This window comes from Stegastes partitus, unplaced genomic scaffold (genome assembly GCF_000690725.1).
Source record: "Stegastes partitus isolate 25-593 unplaced genomic scaffold, Stegastes_partitus-1.0.2 Scaffold3635, whole genome shotgun sequence".
NCBI classification, from domain to species: Eukaryota; Metazoa; Chordata; class Actinopteri; family Pomacentridae; genus Stegastes; species Stegastes partitus.
In genome coordinates this window covers 52,112-74,853 of record NW_007581366.1, presented here as the reverse complement: position 1 = coordinate 74,853, position 22,742 = coordinate 52,112, and the positions used below count along the sequence as shown (strand labels likewise).

Here is a 22,742-nt window from a genome sequence, read left to right as displayed (position 1 = left end):
GTTATTTCAGCATGCAGTAAATTATGGTTTTCAAACCAATTTTCTCTCTGTGCTATCATCAGAGAGCCATATGGTCATAGAGAAATGCCTTCCTTTGGGCTATTACAGCAACTTCACCGTTCTCCTCCCTTCAGTCTATCGCCTGCTGGGTTGACCCAGAAAATGCTTGCTGCACAAGTTGTGCCCCTGTTGAACAAAATGACATGTACAAGTACTATCATACCTTGGAGCAGCTACTTTTTGTCAAAACTGCATGAAAGCATAAAACCAGAAATTGTGAAAAAAATGTTTTATCCATATGACAACAGAGGGGTCTTTCATAGTTGCCCTCGTTAGAGATCCGAGGGAGGAGGTCAGGAGGCAGCTGCCGGGCTCATATGGAACCAGTATGCTGTTATAATGGTGCATGTCTGCCTCGCAGGATGGTATGCATCCCATATTATTCACTGACAATGAGCACAAACAGATTACGGTTAGTTGCCATGAGGATTATCTACAGTGCATGACTGGCAATTAACTACCCATCTGTGAATACTGTATATTCCCGTACTGAAAATATTAGCTAAATATTTGGATAATAGTTCAGTGGAACCACAACATGAGTAACACAAACTCTCTTTTTGTGAGCTTTTTCTTCAATGTGTGGCCCACAGACGTATACAGTCTATGGTGTAGTCACATGATTATTTTTGCTGTTTCTCCTGTGACACATCTGGTATAATGAGTGTTTCTGAAAGGAGGCTGTGACTCAGCTTAGTGTCACACATTGCAAATGTCCTGATAATATTATCAAATCTTAACATTTAACAGTCTCCAGTACAGACATTTGATTTGTGATTGTCCTAACATAACACTCATGGAGTTTTATTGGCTTTGTGTTAATACTGAAAAGCCCTCAGAGTAGTTATTGGTTACACCCCCATCTTGTGGTAGAACACACATATTACACAAATATTAAGCAAACACCAGGCCTTTGATTTGAAGGAAATCTGCGTTAACAGGCACAAGAAACACAATTAGTACATTTTGTACAAATTTATTTAAAAATGTGTGGTTATAAAACATTTATAAAATATGTGCTTACAGTGCAGACGTATCACCCTGGATAGACACGAGTTAAGATTACAAGAGACTGTAAAATAGGACATAAGGCACAAAGCTTTTACACAATGCAGAAAACAACTTTCATAATTCTGCTGCTGATAGTAGAAAGAAGCCTTTTTCAGTTTATTGGTGATCTTTTCCTTCCTTTTGGAAAAGTTCAAGCTCAAACAAAAGCTGCTGAATTTAATATCAAGCAGCTCATTGGTTCATGTTCACTTGTAAAACCAGTAAAAAATATGTTGGTTTTTTTATGTTAAATAGCAAAAGAAATGTGTAGATCAACTCTATGTCTGCATTGGTTTTCTCAGCATGGCTTTGAAGCAATTACTTGTAGAATTTCTCTCTGGATTTTGGCTTCCTGAGTGTTGATGTGGACCTCTCCCACCTGACCATTTTCATACCTGTGAAAGGTAAAAGCAGACTGTGAATGAAAACTTAAATATAGTCTGTAAACTTCTGATTGCATTGAGAAGTAGAAAGATGTTTCCACAGTTGCTTCTCTGCTGCTTTACTTACACAAAGAGGAAACGTGTGCACACATGGTCGGGTGTTGGACACACCCAAATGTTCCCATGTTTGTGAAGGTCTTTTGAAGTTATCACTGTGAAGACATGCAGACAAAATCTTATAAAACAATGTCACAGAAATCACATCTTTCTTTATGAAATAGTGTTTAGTTTTTCTCATCTTTACCTTCACAGAGTGCAATGCAGTTTAGGTTACTGCTCTGCAGAAACCTGCCTTCTCCCAGTGGCTCCTAAAACACACAGAGAACACAGATGAGCTACTAAAAACAAGACAGGATGTTCCTGTACAGAGTGAATCTATAAAGAGCTTAGATGAATGCGAACCTGACCTCTTTGATTTTATTTATTCGGTTGTATTTCTCCATGAGCTCTTCTTTGGTTGGCATTTTGTGTTGACCTTTACCCATCTCTGAAAAAAGAAGGATATGTTCAAAAACAGAATAAGTAGGTACAAATATAACAGGTAACCTGCAGAGTTATTATGTTGTTGTTTTTTTAAATACATGTGATCAGAAACAAAATGTCAGCATGCATTGTTACCAGAATATCCAAAAGATATGCTTGAAATAGGACTCAAATAGATGCCTTTTCCATAAGCAGCTCCATGAAGCTTAAAAAGACGAGTACAGAGAATGTCTCAAAGGAGGTTTTAGTGCTTTAAATGTACACATAATACTGTTGTGCTTTAAAATACACTTTCATTTTTTTTGGCTTATATGAAAGAGATCAAAAACATGTTTAAAAATGTACAGAGGCTTTGGTATTCTCATATTCTACCTGTAATTTTGTGTAAGAGGCATTAACCAGGCCGTTTCTCAAAATAGAGTGCCAGTTTTCGATGTGGGAACCACTGAAAGGAGGGAAAAAAGGGTCGATACATATTAGGCAACAATTGTGATTTGTATGCAAATGATGATATAAAACTTTCAGAAAAAATTCAGCTTGGATTTTACTCACTGGAAAGCAAAGGTGCTGCCATAAAGTTTCCTCGCGGTTTGAAAACGAGCCTCTTTGGACGGAGGGCTGCTGATGAGCAGGAACTGATGGGGCGTGTGCATGAATTTCAGTTGCTATCGTGCACCACATGATAAAGATAAATAGGAAAGCAACAACAGAATAAAAGCTTTAAAGCACAACATACGATCCAAGAGTTGCTAATTATTAATCACAACTGCATTAAATCTTGCAGCTACGTGGTTAAGAAAAGTAAACTATTCTGGTGTACCCTGTTCAGTGGAAGCTTGACAATGTGAGATCTGTTGCTCGCTAAAATCCTGTCAAACACACAAACACACAGCTGGATATGAATCTACATGGGCTTAGATTTGATGACATGTTATAATATAGAACAAAGATGTAAGTGTGACGCTCGTTTAGACTGTGTCTCTCACCACTGTAGTAAAGGATGAGCGAGAGGGTCTATCTTGTCCATCTGCTTCTTTATCTCAGAATAAGGACCCTGGTTGTGACAAAACACAATTTCATCATCTAATCTACTTGTTGCATCTGTCAGAAAAATATTCACCGGCTTTTATGTTATTCTCACACAAAAGAATCTTAAAATGGGATCAAGAATGTCTATTGAGACCTGTGCCATCCTTCTGATCAACAAGACGCTGTCCAGAGCTTTCTGCAGCCTGTCGTAGCTCTTCCTCTGTCGCAACAAAAGAATACAGGATTGCTTTAACTTCATCAAATGACATACTGGATTACAAACTAGGTCAGTAATAATTATATTTCAGCTGATACCTTTGGGCTAAAGGCCAGAGTTTTGGGGTTGTATGGATCAACAACAGAAGGGTACGGCTCAAATATGATGCTCTTGCGTGAAGACTGAAGAGCAGCTTTGCACATGGCTACCAACAGGTCAATCACCTGCAAGAGCAGAGATTACTGGAAAATTGAACTCTGATACTGACACCACTCACAACATACAGCATGTAAAGGTGTTACCGACCTCTGCACCGGTGGCAACCTCTTCCGTCGCTCCAGACATGACTCCCAGCTTATAAAAGGAGAACACACACAGCTCTCTGGTGCAAACTGCCGGCTACAAACACACAAAACAGAACTGTGTTAACAATCATCTGCCATTTCAGTTTTGACTCCACTGATCAGCCACTAAACCTTTGTTGATTTCTTTGTCAGAGCTTTTACCTTAAGCATTGGGCCATTTTGAAACACATGCCGCTCGTCACAAACAACGCAGTATTCGTTCAGGGTTGAGATTCTCTGCTCGGCGTACCTCATCATCTGTGTACACAATGAAAAACGAATCAGAAGGATTGCTTACATTCTGTCTTAAAAACTACTTTATGTGAGCCAAAACTAGAATGGTACATTTGAAACTGATGGATTTATTTAGAAATCTTACAACATTTTAGTGTTAAAATGTCGTAAATACACTGAACAAAAACAAAAATGCAGCATGCAGATGATCTTCTGACTAAGAGAGAAAGCTAAAAATCTCATTCCTATTGTTATGTAGAGCAAGAAAAGGGTTGAATTTAGTCATAGTGCACAAAAAATGTTTGAACTGGTGACAAATTCTTCACAATTTATTTCAGAAGGACAGTGATCAGATATGAAGAGTACACAGACATTCCTTCGACCAGGGACTATAAAAGGCCACCTTAAAATGTAGCTTTATTCAAATGACAAGATGCCACAGATGACAAGAGAGCGATGAGAAAGGACTGTCAGTCAGGGAGGAAGCCAGGCATTTGAATGTCACAACTACAGCATTTGTTATCTGAGAAGTAGTTCCCGACAGCTTTGTATGACAGACAACCTGCCACGCGATGGTCCCCCAATATGTCCACCAACTTCACCAAACCCTTCAGGAAAAGTTGTTCCCCCGAGCAGCATCTACAAACTCAGTAACTCTACGCATCACAGATGTTTGACAAATTACTGACTTGTGTTTTCTGGTCTATGACTTCCAACATGGTGCATATTTTTGTGTTTCATGAAGTCCACTCTATTGTAGAGCTGCTATGAGTTCGAACAACAAATACTTATGGACAGAATTTGATAAAATATGATGTGCTTTGTTTATATCTTTGTACAGTATAATTTAAAATTATTTTCTCCTTTACTTTAATATTTCTAAAGGTTCTGTTGAGACAATGTTGGAATCATAGAAATGTTTTTTGTGTAACTTATTGTCATGCCACACGTAGATAATAATCAGGCACTATGAAAATGACACTCACTGGCCACTTTTAGGGACTAGATCACCCTGATTCAGTCTGGTTGAATGATATTGTTTTTGTATGTTGTGATAGCTTTTTCCTGCTGCAGATTCTCACACGTTTTGGTTCAGAACAGAGCTTCTAAACTTTAGACATCCTCATTGTTACTTCCTTTTGTCCATGGATCTCATCTGTTAGCAGACCTCAAGTAGACTTCAGCTAGTTTTATTTTATTTTTTTTTAACTATAGATACAGCTTTTGACTAATTAATTAACAATGTAGGGTTTGATTTTGGGACTGGATTCTTCTTCTTATTTGTTCATTTAAACATGTCCATCAAAGCTACATGAAATTCTTTGAAGTTCATGACTCTTCAAGGAATAACAACAAACAAATACATATTGCACAGGTGCTTCAAGTGTTTTTACATTAAACATATATTGGTTCACTCACTATCATATCAGTACAATGCTTTACCTGTATCAAGAAGCCGTGCTGCAGGCTTGGTGTGGTCTTACAGTGACCAATGGCGTTGGAGGTGAAGAGCAGCTCCACCAGCTGTTTGGTGCTGAGCTGTGCTGATGATTTGACCGCTGAGACCACCACCCTCTGTGGAAGAAGGGATACAAACTCTGTTGTAAACACCTCTAGAGCTACAAATTTAACAGGAGATATAAAATCTTGGAAATGTTATTGCAAACACAGCAGCAGCCATAAGTAATTTACACAAAAATAACACAGAGAAATGTATTTTGAAGTACATGTTAGCGATAATTGAAAACCCCTACCTTTCCACTGGGTGTGTACGTGAAGAGCTCTCCAGTTGGATTCTTGATGGCGTAGGAAGTTTGACGATTTGTGAAACGATTCAGCTTTATTGCTGGTAAAAGGATTTTACTCCTCTCAGCTGGTTCATGGAGCCCATTTGACCTGCTCATAGTAAAGAAGAAGTGAATAGATACATCCAAGAACAGATTCATTCATCCGTGAAACAGACAGCGTTGTCAAACTGCCTCGTACTTTGACTGTGGTAGCCAGATGCTGAGCCTCGCACGAAACTTCTTCATGGTCCCACTCGGCCTGAACCAGCTGTGTCTGCGCTTCTGTCGGACTACGATGCTCTCATTTGTCAAGTGTTTCCACTCTTGAGATATGAAGATTGTGAGAATGCTGGGGGAGACAATTGCACAGTTGACGTTTAGACAATCAGTAGATGCACCATCGGCTATACAAACAGCGTGGATATCACAATATGCAGCGAGCAATCTAATCATCGCTGCCATGAAAGTCAAAGTATGAACACTCACTTCTGCAGTTGTTTCCCGACACTGAACTGATCAGTGTTTGATGGCTGAAAGACTTCCACTGTAGGTGCTGCGGTGAGAAACATCACATATTATTCAGGGGCCATATTGACTCACAGTGAGTTCTGTTTGCAGAAGTTGTTTGTTGGTTGCTAACCAGGTCCATCCAGATACTGAGACACTGAGAAGTGCAGACGGATTACAATTGGCTCTGATGGATTTACCCTCCAGGCTTTGGCAACTTCTGCCTGTGGACACCAAACAGTGTTATCATACTTAACAGGTCCAGAAGTGATGACAACAAACATCTCTAAAGTTGTGGTCACAAATGTACATGCACTTGTCAGAAAGTCTGAACTGATCACAAGAAAAAAGTTTAGTTTTTTCTATAAATTTGATTGAAACTAATTTATGAAACATACAACACATTTTTCATTATTATTTTAAAAAGTTTGTGTATTATACATATTGGGAACATAGATATAGAAAATGTCTTAACTTTTTGTCACTTATAATTTATTACACGTGGTAGCTTCTCAGAACCTGATAAACAGCATGTGTTGGACTGATTTGCCCACAATGACAAGACATATGTTCAGATGAAGTTTTCAAACTCCAACACCACAGAGCAGACTATCAAGCACTGTGCTGCTGGTATCACATTGACGAAGGAAGATTACCCCGGTTATCTTCAGGTCAACATCAAACTACCAGCTTAAGAGTTAAAGCTTGGATGTAACTACATGTACAGCAGGACAGCAACGCTAAACATAGACCAGATGTGGAAAATTCAAGCTAAAATTAGGCTTTTATAACGGCCTTCCCAAAGTCCAAGTGCAATGAAAATATGTGGACATCCCTGCAATGATGAGCTGATGAATAACTGTAATACTTCTGCCAAGAATTGTGGTCAAAGTCAACCAGAAATTTGGCAAAAGCTGATTGTTAATGTGGCTGATTGAGGTGAAAAGGGTGAAGGTCATCCAATTAAATACGAGCTGTGCTCGAGCTATAGTTTTGACTCATCAGATCTTGTTAATTTAATTAGCTATATGGTTAAAAATAAAATAAAAGAGAACTAATTATATACACAATACTGCCATAATATATACAGTAAGGCCCTTATGAATACATAGAAACTTCTGACTGCAACTTGACTCAGTTGTCAGTAATGTAAATTTAACTTACATCCAAAAAGTTGGCATTGATGTTTAGGTCAACATCCACATCATCTATGGAGCCATACTCCCTGCCAGAAGAAAAAAAAGGAAAATTTAACAATACAGAAAAGCAGAAAGAAAAGACTTCATTTATAGGGCCATGAATAAGAGAAGACATTCAGACGTTCACCTGACAGAAACTGCAGAGTCTGAATACAAAGTTCTGACTGCCTCGATGTCTGTTCCCAGTTGGGGGTGGTGGTACAGGTCAGTGGCGTAGCTCTCCTGCAGAGACAAACACTAATATACTTACCTTCTGCTCCATACAGCTCAGCACCGGCCGCAGGGGGCTGGAGGATTAAAGCACTCACCAAATTTCTACGACAATAGCTGAGAAGAAGGCTGTTATTCCCAAGATAACGACCACAAGGAGGTTTTAAAATAGGAAGTGCAGGTAATGTTTACTTTAATTGCACTTTTTTAGCAGTATGCAAACAATTAAAATGCTTTATAACTTACTTTAACACACTGTGCTGCAGTTGTTAGCAGATATAATGACGTTTTTAGGTGTGTATTAATGTATTTATCAACTTTATTTGCATAACTCTTCCTGTGAAGCATCCTTAAATGGCGCAACATAGTTGTAATTATATGGAATTACATATTTTATAGAAATACGGTATAATTTTTAAAGTAAATTCTCAACATTAACTTATATCTTGTGCTTTTAGATTGTAATTACATACGCAATCGTTTCTGTAGACAGTTTTCTTTACTATGTCGCTTAAATGTTATTTAAAACACCACAAAGTCTCATAAGAAGACACTGAAACGGATGTTTACTTGGATTCCACACAGCATTTCATCGGTGTCACTGTCCTCATCACTGCCGCTCTCCGTCCACTGCTGGCACTCTGTCTCCTGTTAAGTTAATGGGAGGAGCTGTCAGTCAAAAGATCCTCTTATTTACGTTGTAAATGTGATCCTTCTGCTCACCCAAACAAAGTCAGTCAGAGACAACATGCTGACACAGACTGACACATTTGTAGGCCATTTACGGGACGATACAATCCTATATTTACTACACATAAGATAATTGCCATGTTGGTGGCTACAAAAAAGGTTGTTTAATTATAATCTGCTATTTATATTCGTGGGAAAGTTGTCCATCACAGTTACAAAGAGCATAAAGTGACACAGCGTACTGCCCTAAAAGCACATAAGTTCTGTTACAGATATCCAAACTGTGGGATACTCTGAGAAATCTGGAGCTCACAGACTCACCATGAGTTCAGTTCTTTGGCTCTTCTTCACCAACATTCAACAATGTGTTCACTCCCCTGTGACTGACACATTCACACGTTATGCTGGAAAAAACACACAACTCTATTAGTTCAGCTGCCATATATACATTAACAGATTGCTGTCAGTATATTCGTCACATTTTTGTTCACATTTTAAACCATATATTTATCAGGCACCTCAATTTATCGTGGTGTCATCATGGATAAGTAAATAAAGCAATGTTTGTCTCACAATGATAAACAATACTTGTCACAAAATGAGGTTCTTACCTTTCCTTAGGGAGAAAAACACTGAGTTTCCACATGTTTTAAGTAAGCGAACAATATTAAAGCAATCAGATTTTCCTCCACATGTGTGACCCTGACACCAGCAAAACCAAAGAATATTCCTGTCTGATGGCTCGACTAGCTGTCTGGGGCTGGTTGTCCTCACGCCCTCTGCTCTGAACAGCAGGAAGTCCCACATGTTCAGCTTGACTTCTGGGTCACATGACTGGCTGCAGATACTGACAGTCTGATCAGCTGAACCCGGTCCAGGTTGAGGACGAGACCTGTGCGGCTCCGGGGTTCCTACTGTATGGTTTGTTTGCACATTTCTGTCCAAATACCATCCATAACAACACTCACCTAATATTATCTTGTCTTTTGTAGAAGAACAGGGGAAAACAACAAGACAAACCCATGTATCACACTATACTCCAGACTCTCAACAAGTCAGGCTCATGAATCAGCTTTAAGCTCGTGATGAGAACAAAGCTCCCTGGTGGCTGATTTGAAGGATGACTATACAGGTGATGTTTGGCATTTATTAGTCTTCGTGTCTGTCTGCCGTGGAGCAGCCTGACCTTAATCGGCAGTTACCCTTGTTAGCAGTCGCCTGCTGCTCCACAGTCTAGCCAGATTAGACACTTGTAGGACTGCATACATCTGTGCAGGTCTTCTCTCAACAAGTGCTTTTCTCAGGGTAATCCACTTAGACACGAGTGGGTGTTTGTATATTTAGAGGGGAAGGGCACAATATCAGGAATCCTGTATACTATATGCTGCCATTTTAAGGCCGTGAGCACACAACTTAGACTATAAAGCAATCAGAGACGACTCGGAGAGGGTCGGCAAACTTTTATGATCTTCACAAGCACAGCATTGATTTATACGGTATTGTATCGTTTTTGTGTTGTGTTATCCACCCCCATCTTATTTTATACACCTCCTGTTATATCATAGCTTCCAGGTCTTATCTGTCAGGCCCATAAGATAAATAACCAACAGGGTCACAGTGAAGATCAGATTTTCACAGCAACCACCTCCATTCAATATATATCTATAGAAGAGATCAAACATTCAACATGGAGAGCCCATCAAGAAACAAACTGAAATAAATAAGTTGGTGTATTAATTCTGTCTGTTTTTTTTTTTTTTTTTTAGATATTACCTTTCTGAGTTTATGATAACAGATGCGATGCAGAAGGGAAACTAGAGGACAGTGGGAGGAAAATGTATGCATGACGCATGAAAAAGGTCACGAGTTAGACTTGAACCAGGGACACTGGAGTTGATGTGAACACCTCAATGCTTCAGAGAGCAGCACCTCTATACATACATAGCATAAAATCACACTGAAACAACACTCCACAAGCAGCGCCATTAAGTCTCGTAACTCTGTGTGTCTGAAATGTGTGACTTGTTACTAACTTGTGATTTCTGGTCTGTGACCCCCGTGGTCCTTCTCCCATCATCATTTCCAGTACAGTACATACTCTGTTTCATGACATCCATTCTGTTGTAGAGATGCTGTGGGTTGAAACAGTGTTAAGAAGAATGGATAGAATTTATTAGAATATCACATGTTGCATTCATATATTTGTTCAGTATAGTTGAACAGCCCTGTAGAGAAAATGGCAAGAAAGGTAAACTTAAAACATTTGACTGTAATTTAACTAGTTTCAATTTCTTTTGTAACTCATGTCATCTGTAGACTATTTAAAAAAAAAAAATCCAACTGGTTTCACATCCTAATTGCTGTTTTTGTGAGACAAGAGGTAACAATAACTAATAACTGCACATTTCAGTTGTTCTGCAGGTTGATGCGCCATCCAGCAGTCCTGTAAAAAAAAAAAAAAAAGATTTAAAAAAGACTCAAGATAATTCAACCGAATGTCCACAAGAGAGAGCTGCTGCAGAGCTGTTGAGAGAGACTGAAAACCACAGTCAGGCCAAGTGTCATAAACCATACTTTACTCTGCATGTCAGCACAGTCTGTGCAGTATGAAAAAAATCTACCTGAAACTTGATACCAATCTGTAGAAGTTGTCGCTACAGATTAAACAGATATTTTCTGAGGAAACTTCGTTTTACTGTTGCAGTGTGAAGACACCACACAAAATCCTGTCCTCCTGTGTATAGTGTGGATTTAGGACACAGGTCGGGTATTTAAATTAACACAGAGAGAAATTAACTAAAAGTAACGAAAGAACATAAAGGTGCATAATGTTAAAATCATGTAACAAAAAAAGGAAAACATGTTGACTTGTTTGATTATAGCAAAACCTGCTGTACTGTTTTACAACATCATGCTCGGGCAATTAATTTATTTGATGTTGAATCACCACAGTTACTTACAGCACTTGTTACTGATGTAATGTTGCAAAAAGTCTAAAAAAAAAAAAATACACATGCAGGCTGCTGAAGTAAAAGAGAACTAGGAGCTGTGATGATATCATTGGATATTATGACAGTGCTACTATTTTTTATTTATTTATTTATTTAAATTTCAGCCTTTTGCTTGTCTTTAAACAGGAAATTATTACTGCAGACATTTCTTTGCAGCCGGTGGCTCCACTTGCTTCAAGCCTTACATAGACAGGACGCCGGTGAAAGTTTGGAGTCAGATTTCTCCCTGTTAAAAGATTATAGCTTTCACACGTGAGAATAAGTCGGAGTTATACGTAGCATAGACGTTTATAGGCACCATTCTTACGTTTTACAACTGACATCATTATTCCATGATGATATGTGTGATATCATCTTAGCTGTCATGACTTAATACAGATTTCTGGTCAGTTTAAGGTTATTTTTTAAACATGATATCTTAAAAATAATTAGCCCACACATTAAGTATCTCACTTTGTGGCTACTTCAGAGCTTTTACAGAATATACATTTTATTAAAACAAACAAACAAAAAAATACAATAGATGAGCAAATCCAAGCTATGAATCCAATCCATACATAGTAACAAACATTTTAAATATCCTTTCTTCAGTTACTGGAATAGAGATGGCAGTTAAAAACTGAAGAATGTAAAAATAATGTATATCTTTCAACAAATACACAACCACACACACACACACAGTCTAAAGGGGAGCACCCTATCAGAAAATAGAAATGATTACTGAGCAGGGCTGAGACAGCGCATTTGGACTGTATTAAATAACATTGAACATATATGTTGGGTATGGGTATGGGTTCTGATTTTATGGTATGGAACACTATGTACTTGTACGACAAGGAGTCCAACATGGCTCAACTATATATATATATATACGTATGTGCACAACATAAGTTACTCCGACAGAGTGACAACCAGATAAATGATGGGGTTGCACCTAAAGTTTTTTCTCTGCACTCTATTTCTGGTAAAGTGGCGTCATGTGTTACTGACTGAGAGCAATGCATGCATTTGTGCATTTCTATAAAATAGCTTGATATGAAGTTTGCATATCTGCAGGCATCTGCTGTCACTTTTGACTCCCTCAGCTGTTATAACGTTCATGTGTGTAATTATAAGTTTGGTATCACCTTTCCTAACATGTTGGTGCCGCCTTACAGTACATTTGACGCTGTCAAGTGGCAGCAGTGGGGAGACGATCATATATTATTGTGTTGCAGGAATGCTGACACATAATAGTAACACATAATAAAAAAAACTTTAATAAATGAATGTAAAAGTAAGTAAAGTGGAGGATTTGTAAGCTTCAAAGATAATGAGATGACATGATGGTGCATCTATAAATGAAACAGGGGAAAAGTGGAGGAAAGATATGTAGGAAATATTCAGAATCCGAATCCATTTTATTGTAAGTTTTCACATATAAGCTACTTGATTTGGTGTTTTGGTGCATAACAGTAAACCTCCACAAGTAGAAAAAATTGAAAAAGTGTTGCAAGTCAATGAACAGCAAGACAGCTGTACAGATTGTGCAGGAATGTGCAAATTATTTGCCTAGGAATGTGCAAAATCACACAGTATGTAATGTAAAAAAAAAAAAAAAAACAAAGAAAAAAGTGTTGACGTACAGTGCACAAACCCACGTACAACGCTTACTTAATGCTGACCAGATAAGAAGAGAAATATCTGCAACTGAAGCATGTGTGTGCATGTGTGCTCTTGGGTTTCTGTGCAGACCAAATGCAGAAGTGATTAAATATTTGCCAGTGTATTCGTCCAAGAAGCTCAAACAGATTTAGAGATTTTACTTAGAGTTAGAGTAAAAAAGAAAAAAAAGTAGGACAAGAGGTTTGTGTAACAATAGTGTTTAAGCTCATGTAGCGTAAATTCTGGCAGTCAAGGGTCACAAGTCATAAGAAGCTCAGTGCCATTGTTAGAAAACAACAGAGTTGGTATGAGGAAAAACACACACCAGAATAAAACATCTAATACTGGAGGGATAAAAGAAGAGAGAGAAAAAAAAGCAGAATAATGCTAAAAATAGAGAGACAATGACATAAGTTAGAGGGTGAATCATGATGAATACAGCACAGTTTAAATTGTCAACCAGATATATAATAATATGTGAACTAATCAATAATGAATATAAGTGATTGATACTTTCAGTCAGAACTGATGTCAGACTGGTGTTTAAATACCAGCAGAGAGCTCTGTGATTGGTTTGCACCGGAGCTCTATTTAACTCAAAGTCTGACCAACTTCTGTGCTTTAACTTCAACATTTAAATTAGATTCAAATAAGCAGAAAACAGCGTCCACGTGAAAAAAAATATTCATTCAACAGGTTCTCCTAAACTGTGCCAATTATTTATTTATTTATTTATTTATTTATTTAGCCTTAACTGTCGCGCCCTATGGCGGGTGTTGATCTCACAGGAAAGTAGTTCCGGTCAGTGAAGGGGATAAAAGCTGCGGCTCCAGCAGCACCAGTGGCGCCTTTGGTCCCTGCAAAGTTCACCCAGTAGGTGAGTAACAGCACGTCGATCCGGCTGTGTGTCCGACAGAGAGCAGAGGAGATTGACTATGTACAGATATGCTCTGGTGTCACTTTTATGTGCCACATCAAGAAACTGTGCACGTGTAGCTCCTTTATGCACCCTGGACAAGATCAGGTGTCAACTTTGAGGTTTTTTTTTTTGCATGTATTTTATCTGATTATTGTTATTTCCTTGGGATCAATAAAGTTTCACCTTGAATGGATAATACCATCAAAACCCAGTAGGTGTCCTGAGTAGCTGATAATTAGTTGGACATAAAAGTGAGTAAATTCATTTTGTACTGTTTTAAGAAAGCCTTTTCTCACAATGAATTATATGAACAGTTTAGTGTATAACCAGTCACTCTGTAATCTGCCATCTCAGTTATTTATTGCATTGTAGAAACTAGTTTTTAGTAAGTTGCAGCTCCATTTATGCATTTTCAGTGCTGAGCTTTTGCAGATTGTGTTATTAAGATAAGGAGGCGAACAAGCCGTTTTAAATACCAGATGTGATGACGATATGTGCCCACATTCTATAAATAATCTCAGCTGTTAGGTGAATACTCAGAGCATGACAACACATACATGTCATGCATCTTAAATTCCTCTATTGTAACCGAGTGCAAACTGAATTCTGACAGCCCGGCTTTGTCTTTCTGCTGTGCCCTCTTTGGATTTTCAACCAGCGTTGCACTTGAGGCAGTATAGAAAATATTGTTTTTTGGCTTCTTCCTGGAGCCTGGGAGTTATTTTTCTTTTGTGTGCATGAATCACCTTTAGCTTCTGTCAGTAGTGACCAGCTCCTCTTCCTCAGCTGCACATAAACTGAATGTGGGGGAGCTGACATACTCCCCATTCAGACACATACTGTCGCTGTGGCCTTCGGCACAGCTTACACAGACACTCGGCACTGCAAGAGACTTACAAGTAATTCACAGGGAGGTCTCCTCTTTGTGTGTGTGCTCTTCTCTATTCAGTCGATTCATAGATTTTTGTTTTCTCCTCATTTGGTTTCCAATCTCTTTTTGTGATATTTTGTCGTCTATACAGCTTTTCGTCCTTCTCTTTGGTTGTAAGAGCAGAAGCCATTGTGTCACCCTTTACTTGGACTCTTTATGGCCCACGATCAGAAAGAATATTTCCTATGTAACACATAACAAATGCCACAGATATAGTAATAAAGGCACTAATTGACCATCTCTCTTTTTATTTCTCTGTCTTTATAGGATTGTTCCTGCAGACACAGATCCAATCATGTCGAAGACAAAGGATATGGGCTCTAGCATCATCCACACCCAGCAGCTGCACGCTGCCATGGCCGATACCTACATCGAGCACATGTGCCTGCTGGACATCGACTCTGAACCGGCCGTGTCTCGCAACACTGGCATCATCTGCACAATCGGTCAGACACGTTGAATTATTCTGGTTACATGAATATTACAACAGTTATTTTTTTGTATCTGGCTTTGAAACTGTATTCGCTGACTGTCCCGACGCAGGACCTGCCTCCCGATCTGTGGATATGGCCAAGGAAATGATCAAGGCTGGGATGAACATTGCAAGAATGAACTTCTCTCATGGCACACATGAAGTGAGTGAAAGATGAGAAGTATTTTTTGTGCCTGCCTTTGAGTTCCTATTTGCATTCACTTAAGCTTCTCTTGATAGCTTTCTAACCTGTTGAAGTTCTGATCCTTTAATCCTAAATGATCATGTCAAAGCAGGTGCTTCAGCAGCAAATATTAAAGGCAAAACACCTGCTGTAACATCACTGATTAGGACATTTTCTATAACGCAACACGCTTGAGAGCTTGAATCCAGACAGAGCAGGGCAGCGGCAGCAGCTTCTTTGCCCTCTGCAAGCGATTCAGTGAGGATTTACCCTTTACAGCTACAGCAGTCAGTGTGACATTACTCTTGTGGCCTGGTAACTGTCTGTAATGTGAGCTATGAGCTTGTACTTGCCCCTTCAGTGCCGGGGCCGTGTTGTAGCTTGAGAGCCAATTGTATCACAGCCAGCTCTTTGGCCGACCTTATACTACTGACCCCTCGCCTTTAAAAGTCATGCCTCTTCCCCTTTTTCACTGTCGCCTGAGTGGATGAGCCATCAGATATCACTGGAGTTAATATTTGGATCTTGAAAGGTTAAGTTGCAGTTGGTGGACGCTCAGAACCGATGAATTAAAGACGTGTTGCAATTTTAGCTCACAGCTTCACAAAAATCAAAACAAGGTGAACACATGATTTGTTATGAGAAGGGCAAAATAAATTTGACCGCTGTCCCATTGGTGTGTCAGTTGTCAGTGCAGCTATAAATAGGAATCCCTCTCACAGCAACAGTAGGAGCAGAAGGCATTTAGAGAAGCTACAGTGAGGCATCACTATTGACCGAGGACTGTAGTCACTATTGATACTGGAGTTTTAACATTTAGGGTTTTTGTCCGTTTACTTTGTTACATGTGATATGCATGTACTCCATCCATATCGATGGCAGTCAGCTTAACTTATACATGTGAAATTCTGTTGGAAATTAATTTAGTTTTATTTTACATTTATCTATACATCCTGATGTACAGGCTGCAGCTCAAACTATTGGGAAAGTAGTGATGTAATAGGTTATGATCTGGGTTGACTATTTATATACAGTGAAACTTAACAATGTCATGTGTTAAACATGTGTTGCAGCTATGCATGCATATATATTTATTTATATAACTAGTGGCGTGTTGTCTGTGTGATAAAGTTTGTCCCCCTGTTGTTGCTCCATTTTACATTTGGAGATAATCCTTTGTTCACATAAATAAAACAAGTCATTATGACTAAGTAGTTACTAACAGTGTAATTCACTAACGTCACTTCTTTCCTTATGCGGTGCTGGATTTACAAAGAGGCTTTCAGTATGGTAACATGTGTTTATTATACAGTACCATGCTGAGACCATCAAGAATGTCCGTGAGGCAGCTGAGAGCTTTGGACAAGGAACTGCTGAGTACAGACCACTGGCCATTGCTCTGGACACCAAGGGACCAGAAATCAGGACCGGACTCATCAAGGGAGTGAGTTCTCGTTAGATTACCGAGGCTCGGATGAAGCCATTTTCCATTTTCGGGAAATCAAATAATTGTATGAAAGCTTCCTGTAGCAACTCTCTTGTTGTCTTGTTTAGAGTGGCACCGCCGAGGTTGAGCTGAAGAAGGGTGAGACCATCAAGGTCACCTTCGACGACCAGTACATGGAGAAGTGCGATGAGAAAATTCTGTGGCTCGACTACAAGAACATCACTAAGGTCGTGCAGACCGGAAGCCACGTCTTCATTGATGATGGTCTGATTTCCCTCAAGGTCAAGGAAATCGGTAAGCACGCAAAACAAACCGTCCATTTGCTCCATCTTGGCTGTCTGTTATTCTTTGCGCCTGATCTTTTCTCTGCTCATTTGCATCTCCAAAGGCAACGACTACCTGATGTGTGAGATTGAGAACGGTGGTATGCTGGGCAGCAAGAAGGGCGTCAACCTGCCCGGAGCTGCTGTCGACCTGCCTGCCTTGTCTGAGAAGGACATCCAGGACCTGCAGTTCGGCGTGGAGCAGGGTGTCGACATGGTCTTCGCATCTTTCATCCGTAAGGCCGCTGACGTTCAGGCTGTCAGGAAGGCGCTGGGTGAGAAGGGTAAGGACATCAAGATCATCAGCAAGCTGGAGAACCACGAGGGTGTGCGCAGGTGGGTGGACTTCCAGCAGTCACATTTAAACCTACATGAGTCTTTATAATTGTTTAACGTATCTCTCTTTATGTATACATTTTCCTCTTTTAGATTTGATGAGATCCTGGAGGCCAGCGATGGCATCATGGTTGCCCGTGGAGACCTGGGTATTGAAATCCCAACAGAGAAGGTCTTCATCGCCCAGAAGATGATGACCGGCAGGTGCAACAGGATCGGCAAGCCCGTCATCTGCGCCACACAGGTCTTTGACACCACAGAGTGCCTTCTTTCATAAGGAAAAAGTGTAGTTTTAGACATGAAATTGACACAGTGCGCCTTGTTGTTCACATTCAGATGCTGGAGAGTATGACCAAGAAACCTCGCCCTACTCGCGCTGAGGCCAGTGATGTTGCCAACGCTGTGCTGGATGGCAATGACTGCATCATGCTGAGCGGTGAGACTGCCAAGGGAGATTACCCCCTGGAGGCTGTGCGCACACAGCACATGGTGAGACTGCTTCTGCTCCCTCAGTGTTATACCAGATTCAATGTAGACATCTTTAACAGCAGTATTAACAAGTGTTTTTGCATGTTTAGTGGGTTTGATGTGAGAACTGCTCATGCAGCAGCTACAGTCAGTCAAATCTGTCAGTGTGCTCTGTGAGGAAACCTTAAGTATCGCTGTTAAATCCCCACAACACTTGGGTATTTAACATGTCAGTGCTGAAAAAACAAAACCAAATTCAAGTGATCAGAACTTGTTGCACTTAAACTAGTAACAAAACACTTCTCAATAGGAATTCTGCTCTTGTTTCTGTTACAGCTTGATTTATTTTACCATATTTTGACCATGAAAAATATTTAATAACACATCTTGTACAAGAGTTGTGGTTTGGAACCTTTGCTATTATCATCTGATCACAGGTTCCATAATGAAGCATCATCAGCTTAGTGATGATTAATAAACAAATGTCAATATAAATACTGAATATGTGGATAAATATGGCAAATTGTTTGCAGCAATAAATATGAATGCTTTTCTTAAAGATAGTATTTCCCTCGTTTTGTGAGTTACATTTTCAAGATCATGTAGAGTGTAGAGAAAAGTAGCTCCCTCACTGTGAGCACATCACCGGTATCAGATTGGGTTTTTATTAACAGCTTGCTTCATATTTGTTCAACTTGCTTTGTGTCTCCTTGTTGCACCAGTCCTCCCTCCATCCATCTGCTACCAAACAACATGCCTCCTCATACTCTGCTTCGTGCTGTAACTGTGTGGTGATATTGTTCAATTAGCATGTGTTTGAAAATCTGCAGTGCACAGCATCAGTCCCTGGAGATGGTGGCCGCTGCTGTTGTTTAGCTTCATGTCTCAGTGTGCGCTCAGGTATGAAGAACTTTGTGTTAAAGTTGACTGCTCATTTCTGTTGTCCACTAGAATACAAACTAACTCGTGCAGTTAAAAGTGGCCGTGTGACTGCAGCCTGACACCACCGTCATCTGTTTTCCATTGTCACACGCTCAGATTGCCCGTGAAGCCGAGGCAGCCATGTTCCACAGGCAGATGTTCGAGGAGCTGCGTCGCACCTCTCATCTGACCCGTGACCCCACAGAGTCCGTCGCTATTGGCGCCGTTGAGGCTTCCTTCAAGTGCTGCGCCAGCGCCATCATTGTGCTCACCAAGTCTGGCAGGTGAGACTCCAGAAAATCTCCCCTGTAAAGCTCTGAGTCATAATACCCTCTACTGTGCCCACTGCGAGCAAAGAAACTGCTGCATTATAATATCTCTCTACCTGACTGCCTCCGCTCCTTCACTTACACAAGCCCCCGGCTTGGATGAAGTGTGCCAACTTTCACTGTACTCACAATCTGTGTTCCACTAGCGACCTTTCCAAATCTGAACCCTGACATTTTAAAAGTTAATTTTAACTCCCTGTTCGTTCCCGTCTATTTACGAGTTCATCCCCACAACACATGACACAGAACACATGCCACTGTCAGCTGTGCTAATTTCATAATGATAATAGCTTAAAAAAAAGTGACTAAAAGTCATATTTCCATAAAAACAATGGCTCACTTGACTACCTGTATGTAAAAGGAGGCTGACTCTCTAGTTCATCTCAGCCCTATGGAGCTTTGTAGCCTCTTTTAGCTCATTGTTTTCATTTAGTCACTTTTATGTTCACTTTCATTGATTTATAGGTGTTGTTTTTGGCCACAGCAGGCAGCAATCTTCACAGTACACTACCTGCCAACACCAGACAGACACAGTTAGTAACTAGCAGGTGGAAACATAGGAGCATCTAGCAGCCAAAGAGCCAAATATTTTCATTAGGTGTTGATGGAGACTAAAGGAGTTAGAAGGAGAATGAATGTTCGTCTTAGATTCATGCAAACACAAATCCAAATAAGTGACAGTATTGTTCTGTTGCTGCTTAAATTGCTTATAAATATCCAACTGTTATATTAAGTTGAAATGTCCTTCATCTTTTTCATAACCTGTTACCTGCAGGTCTGCTCACATGCTGTCGAGGTACAGGCCCCGTGCTCCCATCATCGCCGTGACCCGCTGTGGTCAGACCGCCCGCCAGGCTCACCTGTACCGCGGCGTCTACCCAGTGCTCTACACCAAGCCTGCCAACGACGTCTGGGCTGAAGACGTTGACCTGCGCGTCAACTTTGCCCTGGAAGTTGGTGAGTGGTTTAATTGTCAAATTAGTTTTAATTAAGAAGAGTTTCCAACAGTTAAAAGAAGGTTTGAGGGGAGTAGGAGAGTTTTACTCATTGCCAGAAGTCAAAAGGTTCATTCTTGAATTTTATTAATGCCTTTTTTCCACTAACGCTTTTCTCTTTGCTATTCGTAGGCAAGCACCGCAAATTCTTCAAGTCTGGAGACGTTGCCATCGTTGTGACTGGCTGGCGCCCAGGCACCGGTTACACCAACACCATGAGGGTTGTGTTGGTACCTTGAACTTCCTCAAAGGACATTAGTAACCGCTCCCCCTCCCCTCTTCTGTAACATGCCTTCCCTCCATATTGGACTCTCTGACGGTTGTCATAACAGAGTCACAACCAGGCTGATCCCTCAAAGGACTTTTGATGGTGTCGGCCACAGACAGCAATTCCATGATTCCAGTCACCATTATATCCAGTTTATTGTCTAAACCCTGCTGCCAGAGACTGAACTTGATTCAAAAACATTTTAGTGGCAACCCCTCTGTTATGTGAGTGCCTGACTCTGCATGGTGAACAAAGTGGAGATCAGAGTTCCTCGACATATACTGTCAACTAAATTTATGCAATGAGACACTTCCTTGGTTTTTGGTTCTTTAACTGTTCAAGGATAAACATAAATATCTGCCGTCATTGCCCTCTCCCATGTTTCATGCTGACAGTTGGCACCATGTGGCATTGTGAAGTGAACTTACATGACTGACTTTCCATTAAAAAGAACCATTGAAAAATCTCTCATCATTACTGTCGGTGAGTCTTCTAAAATGAAAACAAAGGAGACAATGAAAAACATGCAAAACTCACTAATTTAGCTAGATTTAGGAAAAATTAATTACCCAAAATGTTGGGGGAGGCAGCCGTTAAACACCCTTTTAAAGTAATGTGTTGTCGTTTGAAATCTCAAGAAGTGCAAGGCGGCCTGATAGCTGAGTGGTTAAAGTATACAAAATGTGGAAACCTACATCCAGTGCAGTAGATCCCCATTCCAGTTGGACCAACTCTCTTCACTGTCCCTGTCAAATAAAGGCTAAAAAGCCACAAAACAACAAAGTAAATCTTTGTTTTATATCTAAGAAAGTCCATGCATAATTCACAAAATTTCCTAGGGATCATTTCACTTCAAAATTTCAAAACTGCAGAGCCATTTGAGTGATTGGTGATTGTGAATGAACAGAGAGCCAATGACATAACTGGCTTTGCTCTGCACATTTTGCAAAAAGGATATTTTGAAATAAAAGCTGCTGGAAATAAATATTAAATACGGTACAACAGAGTAACTTAGAATAGAATACAATTACAATGGCTTTATTTCTTATTAAATTACTACTACTGACCACTGTGGGTCTCCAGAGGAAAATCTGACATCTAGAAAACTCCAGGGAGTTGTCTTTTCACTATTTTAAATCCCTGATTATTTTAAGTCCTTGATATGCAGAGAAATATTTAGAAATTTAGACTTTGGTCTAAATGTAGGTCATTATTATATCACATACAACTTAATTTTCTAAGTTGACTATGATATAATGATGCTATCCTTAGAAAACCTCGCTCTTCTAGTGGCGTGAATACAGAACATTACAGAACATCAGGTCTCTCCACTGTTTGTCCTGGACGACCGGAGAGTTTTGTCTGCTTTGGATCGACCCGGCAGCTTCATCTCAAAGAAAAAAAGAAGCTTATCTTAATCAAACTTTGCACAAGCACTTTATTAAATGTCTATATTTGCTCACTAATCCAGCAGTTATCACTCTGTGAACACGGCAGATAATTTTCTTTGTATCGAATATCTGGCAGATTATAATCCTGGCTATTTTGAATGTTGGCACCAAACAACACCACACAGTCCTCAATTTATAATCCGGCTTAAAGTCTGAAACTTGACCATCATTTTTTATCAGATTCTCCTTCATGGCAGCGTGCTCTTGAAAAGAAAGCGACATCTCGGACCAGCTTCGTTGACCATATGTTATTTTATTGCATTGAATTCAGTAGCTAAAATAAAATATGCCTAACATACAGGTGATGAAATCATCAGATTTGGTGGCTAAAAGGCAGCAAAATGAGAAATAAATATATAAATAGATAAATGACTGACACCTTGTCTCCTGCACACACCTTCAAGTTGAATGCACTCAAAGTAACCTTAAACTCAGTCTGAGCAGATGCCGCTGGCAGGTGGTCGGAGCAGAATAGTAATGAAGGATTGATCGAGCCCATTGGCAGTGACTGGCTAGTGACTGATAGTATCTCTCTTTCTCGGGGCGTTCAGAGTCACGGCTGAGCTCAGGTTCACTAACCAGGCAGCTAAAGCCACTGGACAGGATCCTCCGATGGTTTGACCTGCTGACCGGCTAGCTGCTCGTGGTTTGTCGCCAGCTACAGGTCCAGAAAGAGAGACGTATCATCTAAACACATGAACGTATTAACAAGTAGAAGGATTCAAGAGTCTGGTTTTAAAAAGCAGTTCAGTGATACACGTCTTATTGATTCAGCATAGCATCACAAAGC

The 22,742-nt window shown here is 39.9% G+C and overlaps 2 protein-coding genes across 2 annotated transcripts; one reads left to right on the top strand and one right to left on the bottom strand.

Annotated features, from left to right (window-relative positions):
• Positions 1 to 1,408: 1,408 nt before the first annotated feature.
• Positions 1,409 to 8,344, bottom strand: LOC103375940 (poly [ADP-ribose] polymerase 6-like). The gene is made up of 22 exons (XM_008306248.1): positions 8,330 to 8,344; positions 8,134 to 8,211; positions 7,481 to 7,575; positions 7,319 to 7,379; positions 6,288 to 6,378; positions 6,134 to 6,200; positions 5,847 to 5,996; positions 5,615 to 5,756; positions 5,304 to 5,435; positions 3,789 to 3,884; positions 3,589 to 3,681; positions 3,381 to 3,506; positions 3,220 to 3,285; positions 3,023 to 3,090; positions 2,857 to 2,905; positions 2,589 to 2,701; positions 2,409 to 2,481; positions 2,172 to 2,241; positions 1,961 to 2,040; positions 1,798 to 1,861; positions 1,621 to 1,705; positions 1,409 to 1,505 (listed from the first exon to the last, which is right to left on the bottom strand). The coding sequence occupies exons 1-22, from the start codon at positions 8,342 to 8,344 to the stop codon at positions 1,409 to 1,411; spliced, it is 1,911 nt and encodes a 636-aa protein (XP_008304470.1).
• Positions 8,345 to 13,741: 5,397 nt separating this feature from the next.
• On the top strand, positions 13,742 to 20,967 carry pkmb (pyruvate kinase M1/2b). The gene is made up of 11 exons (XM_008306241.1): positions 13,742 to 13,785; positions 15,026 to 15,204; positions 15,302 to 15,393; positions 16,727 to 16,858; positions 16,969 to 17,155; positions 17,250 to 17,520; positions 17,614 to 17,764; positions 17,857 to 18,009; positions 19,027 to 19,193; positions 20,014 to 20,195; positions 20,366 to 20,967. The coding sequence occupies exons 2-11, from the start codon at positions 15,054 to 15,056 to the stop codon at positions 20,470 to 20,472; spliced, it is 1,593 nt and encodes a 530-aa protein (XP_008304463.1). The 5' UTR covers positions 13,742 to 13,785; positions 15,026 to 15,053; the 3' UTR covers positions 20,473 to 20,967.
• Positions 20,968 to 22,742: the final 1,775 nt, after the last annotated feature.

Excerpts from the sequence above, each read along its gene's own strand:
- LOC103375940 (XM_008306248.1), bottom strand. Across the intron at positions 5,997-6,133 it reads GTCGGGAAACAACTGCAGAA|CATTCTCACAATCTTCATAT; the intron begins GTGAGTGTTCAT and ends TGTCTCCCCCAG. Across the intron at positions 3,286-3,380 it reads CTCTGGCCTTTAGCCCAAAG|AGGAAGAGCTACGACAGGCT; the intron begins GTATCAGCTGAA and ends TTGTTGCGACAG.
- pkmb (XM_008306241.1), top strand. The coding sequence starts at position 15,054 with ATGTCGAAGACAAAGGATATGGGCTCTAGCATCATCCACACCCAGCAG. Across the intron at positions 17,156-17,249 it reads CCTCAAGGTCAAGGAAATCG|GCAACGACTACCTGATGTGT; the intron begins GTAAGCACGCAA and ends GCATCTCCAAAG. Across the intron at positions 17,765-17,856 it reads CCGTCATCTGCGCCACACAG|ATGCTGGAGAGTATGACCAA; the intron begins GTCTTTGACACC and ends GTTCACATTCAG.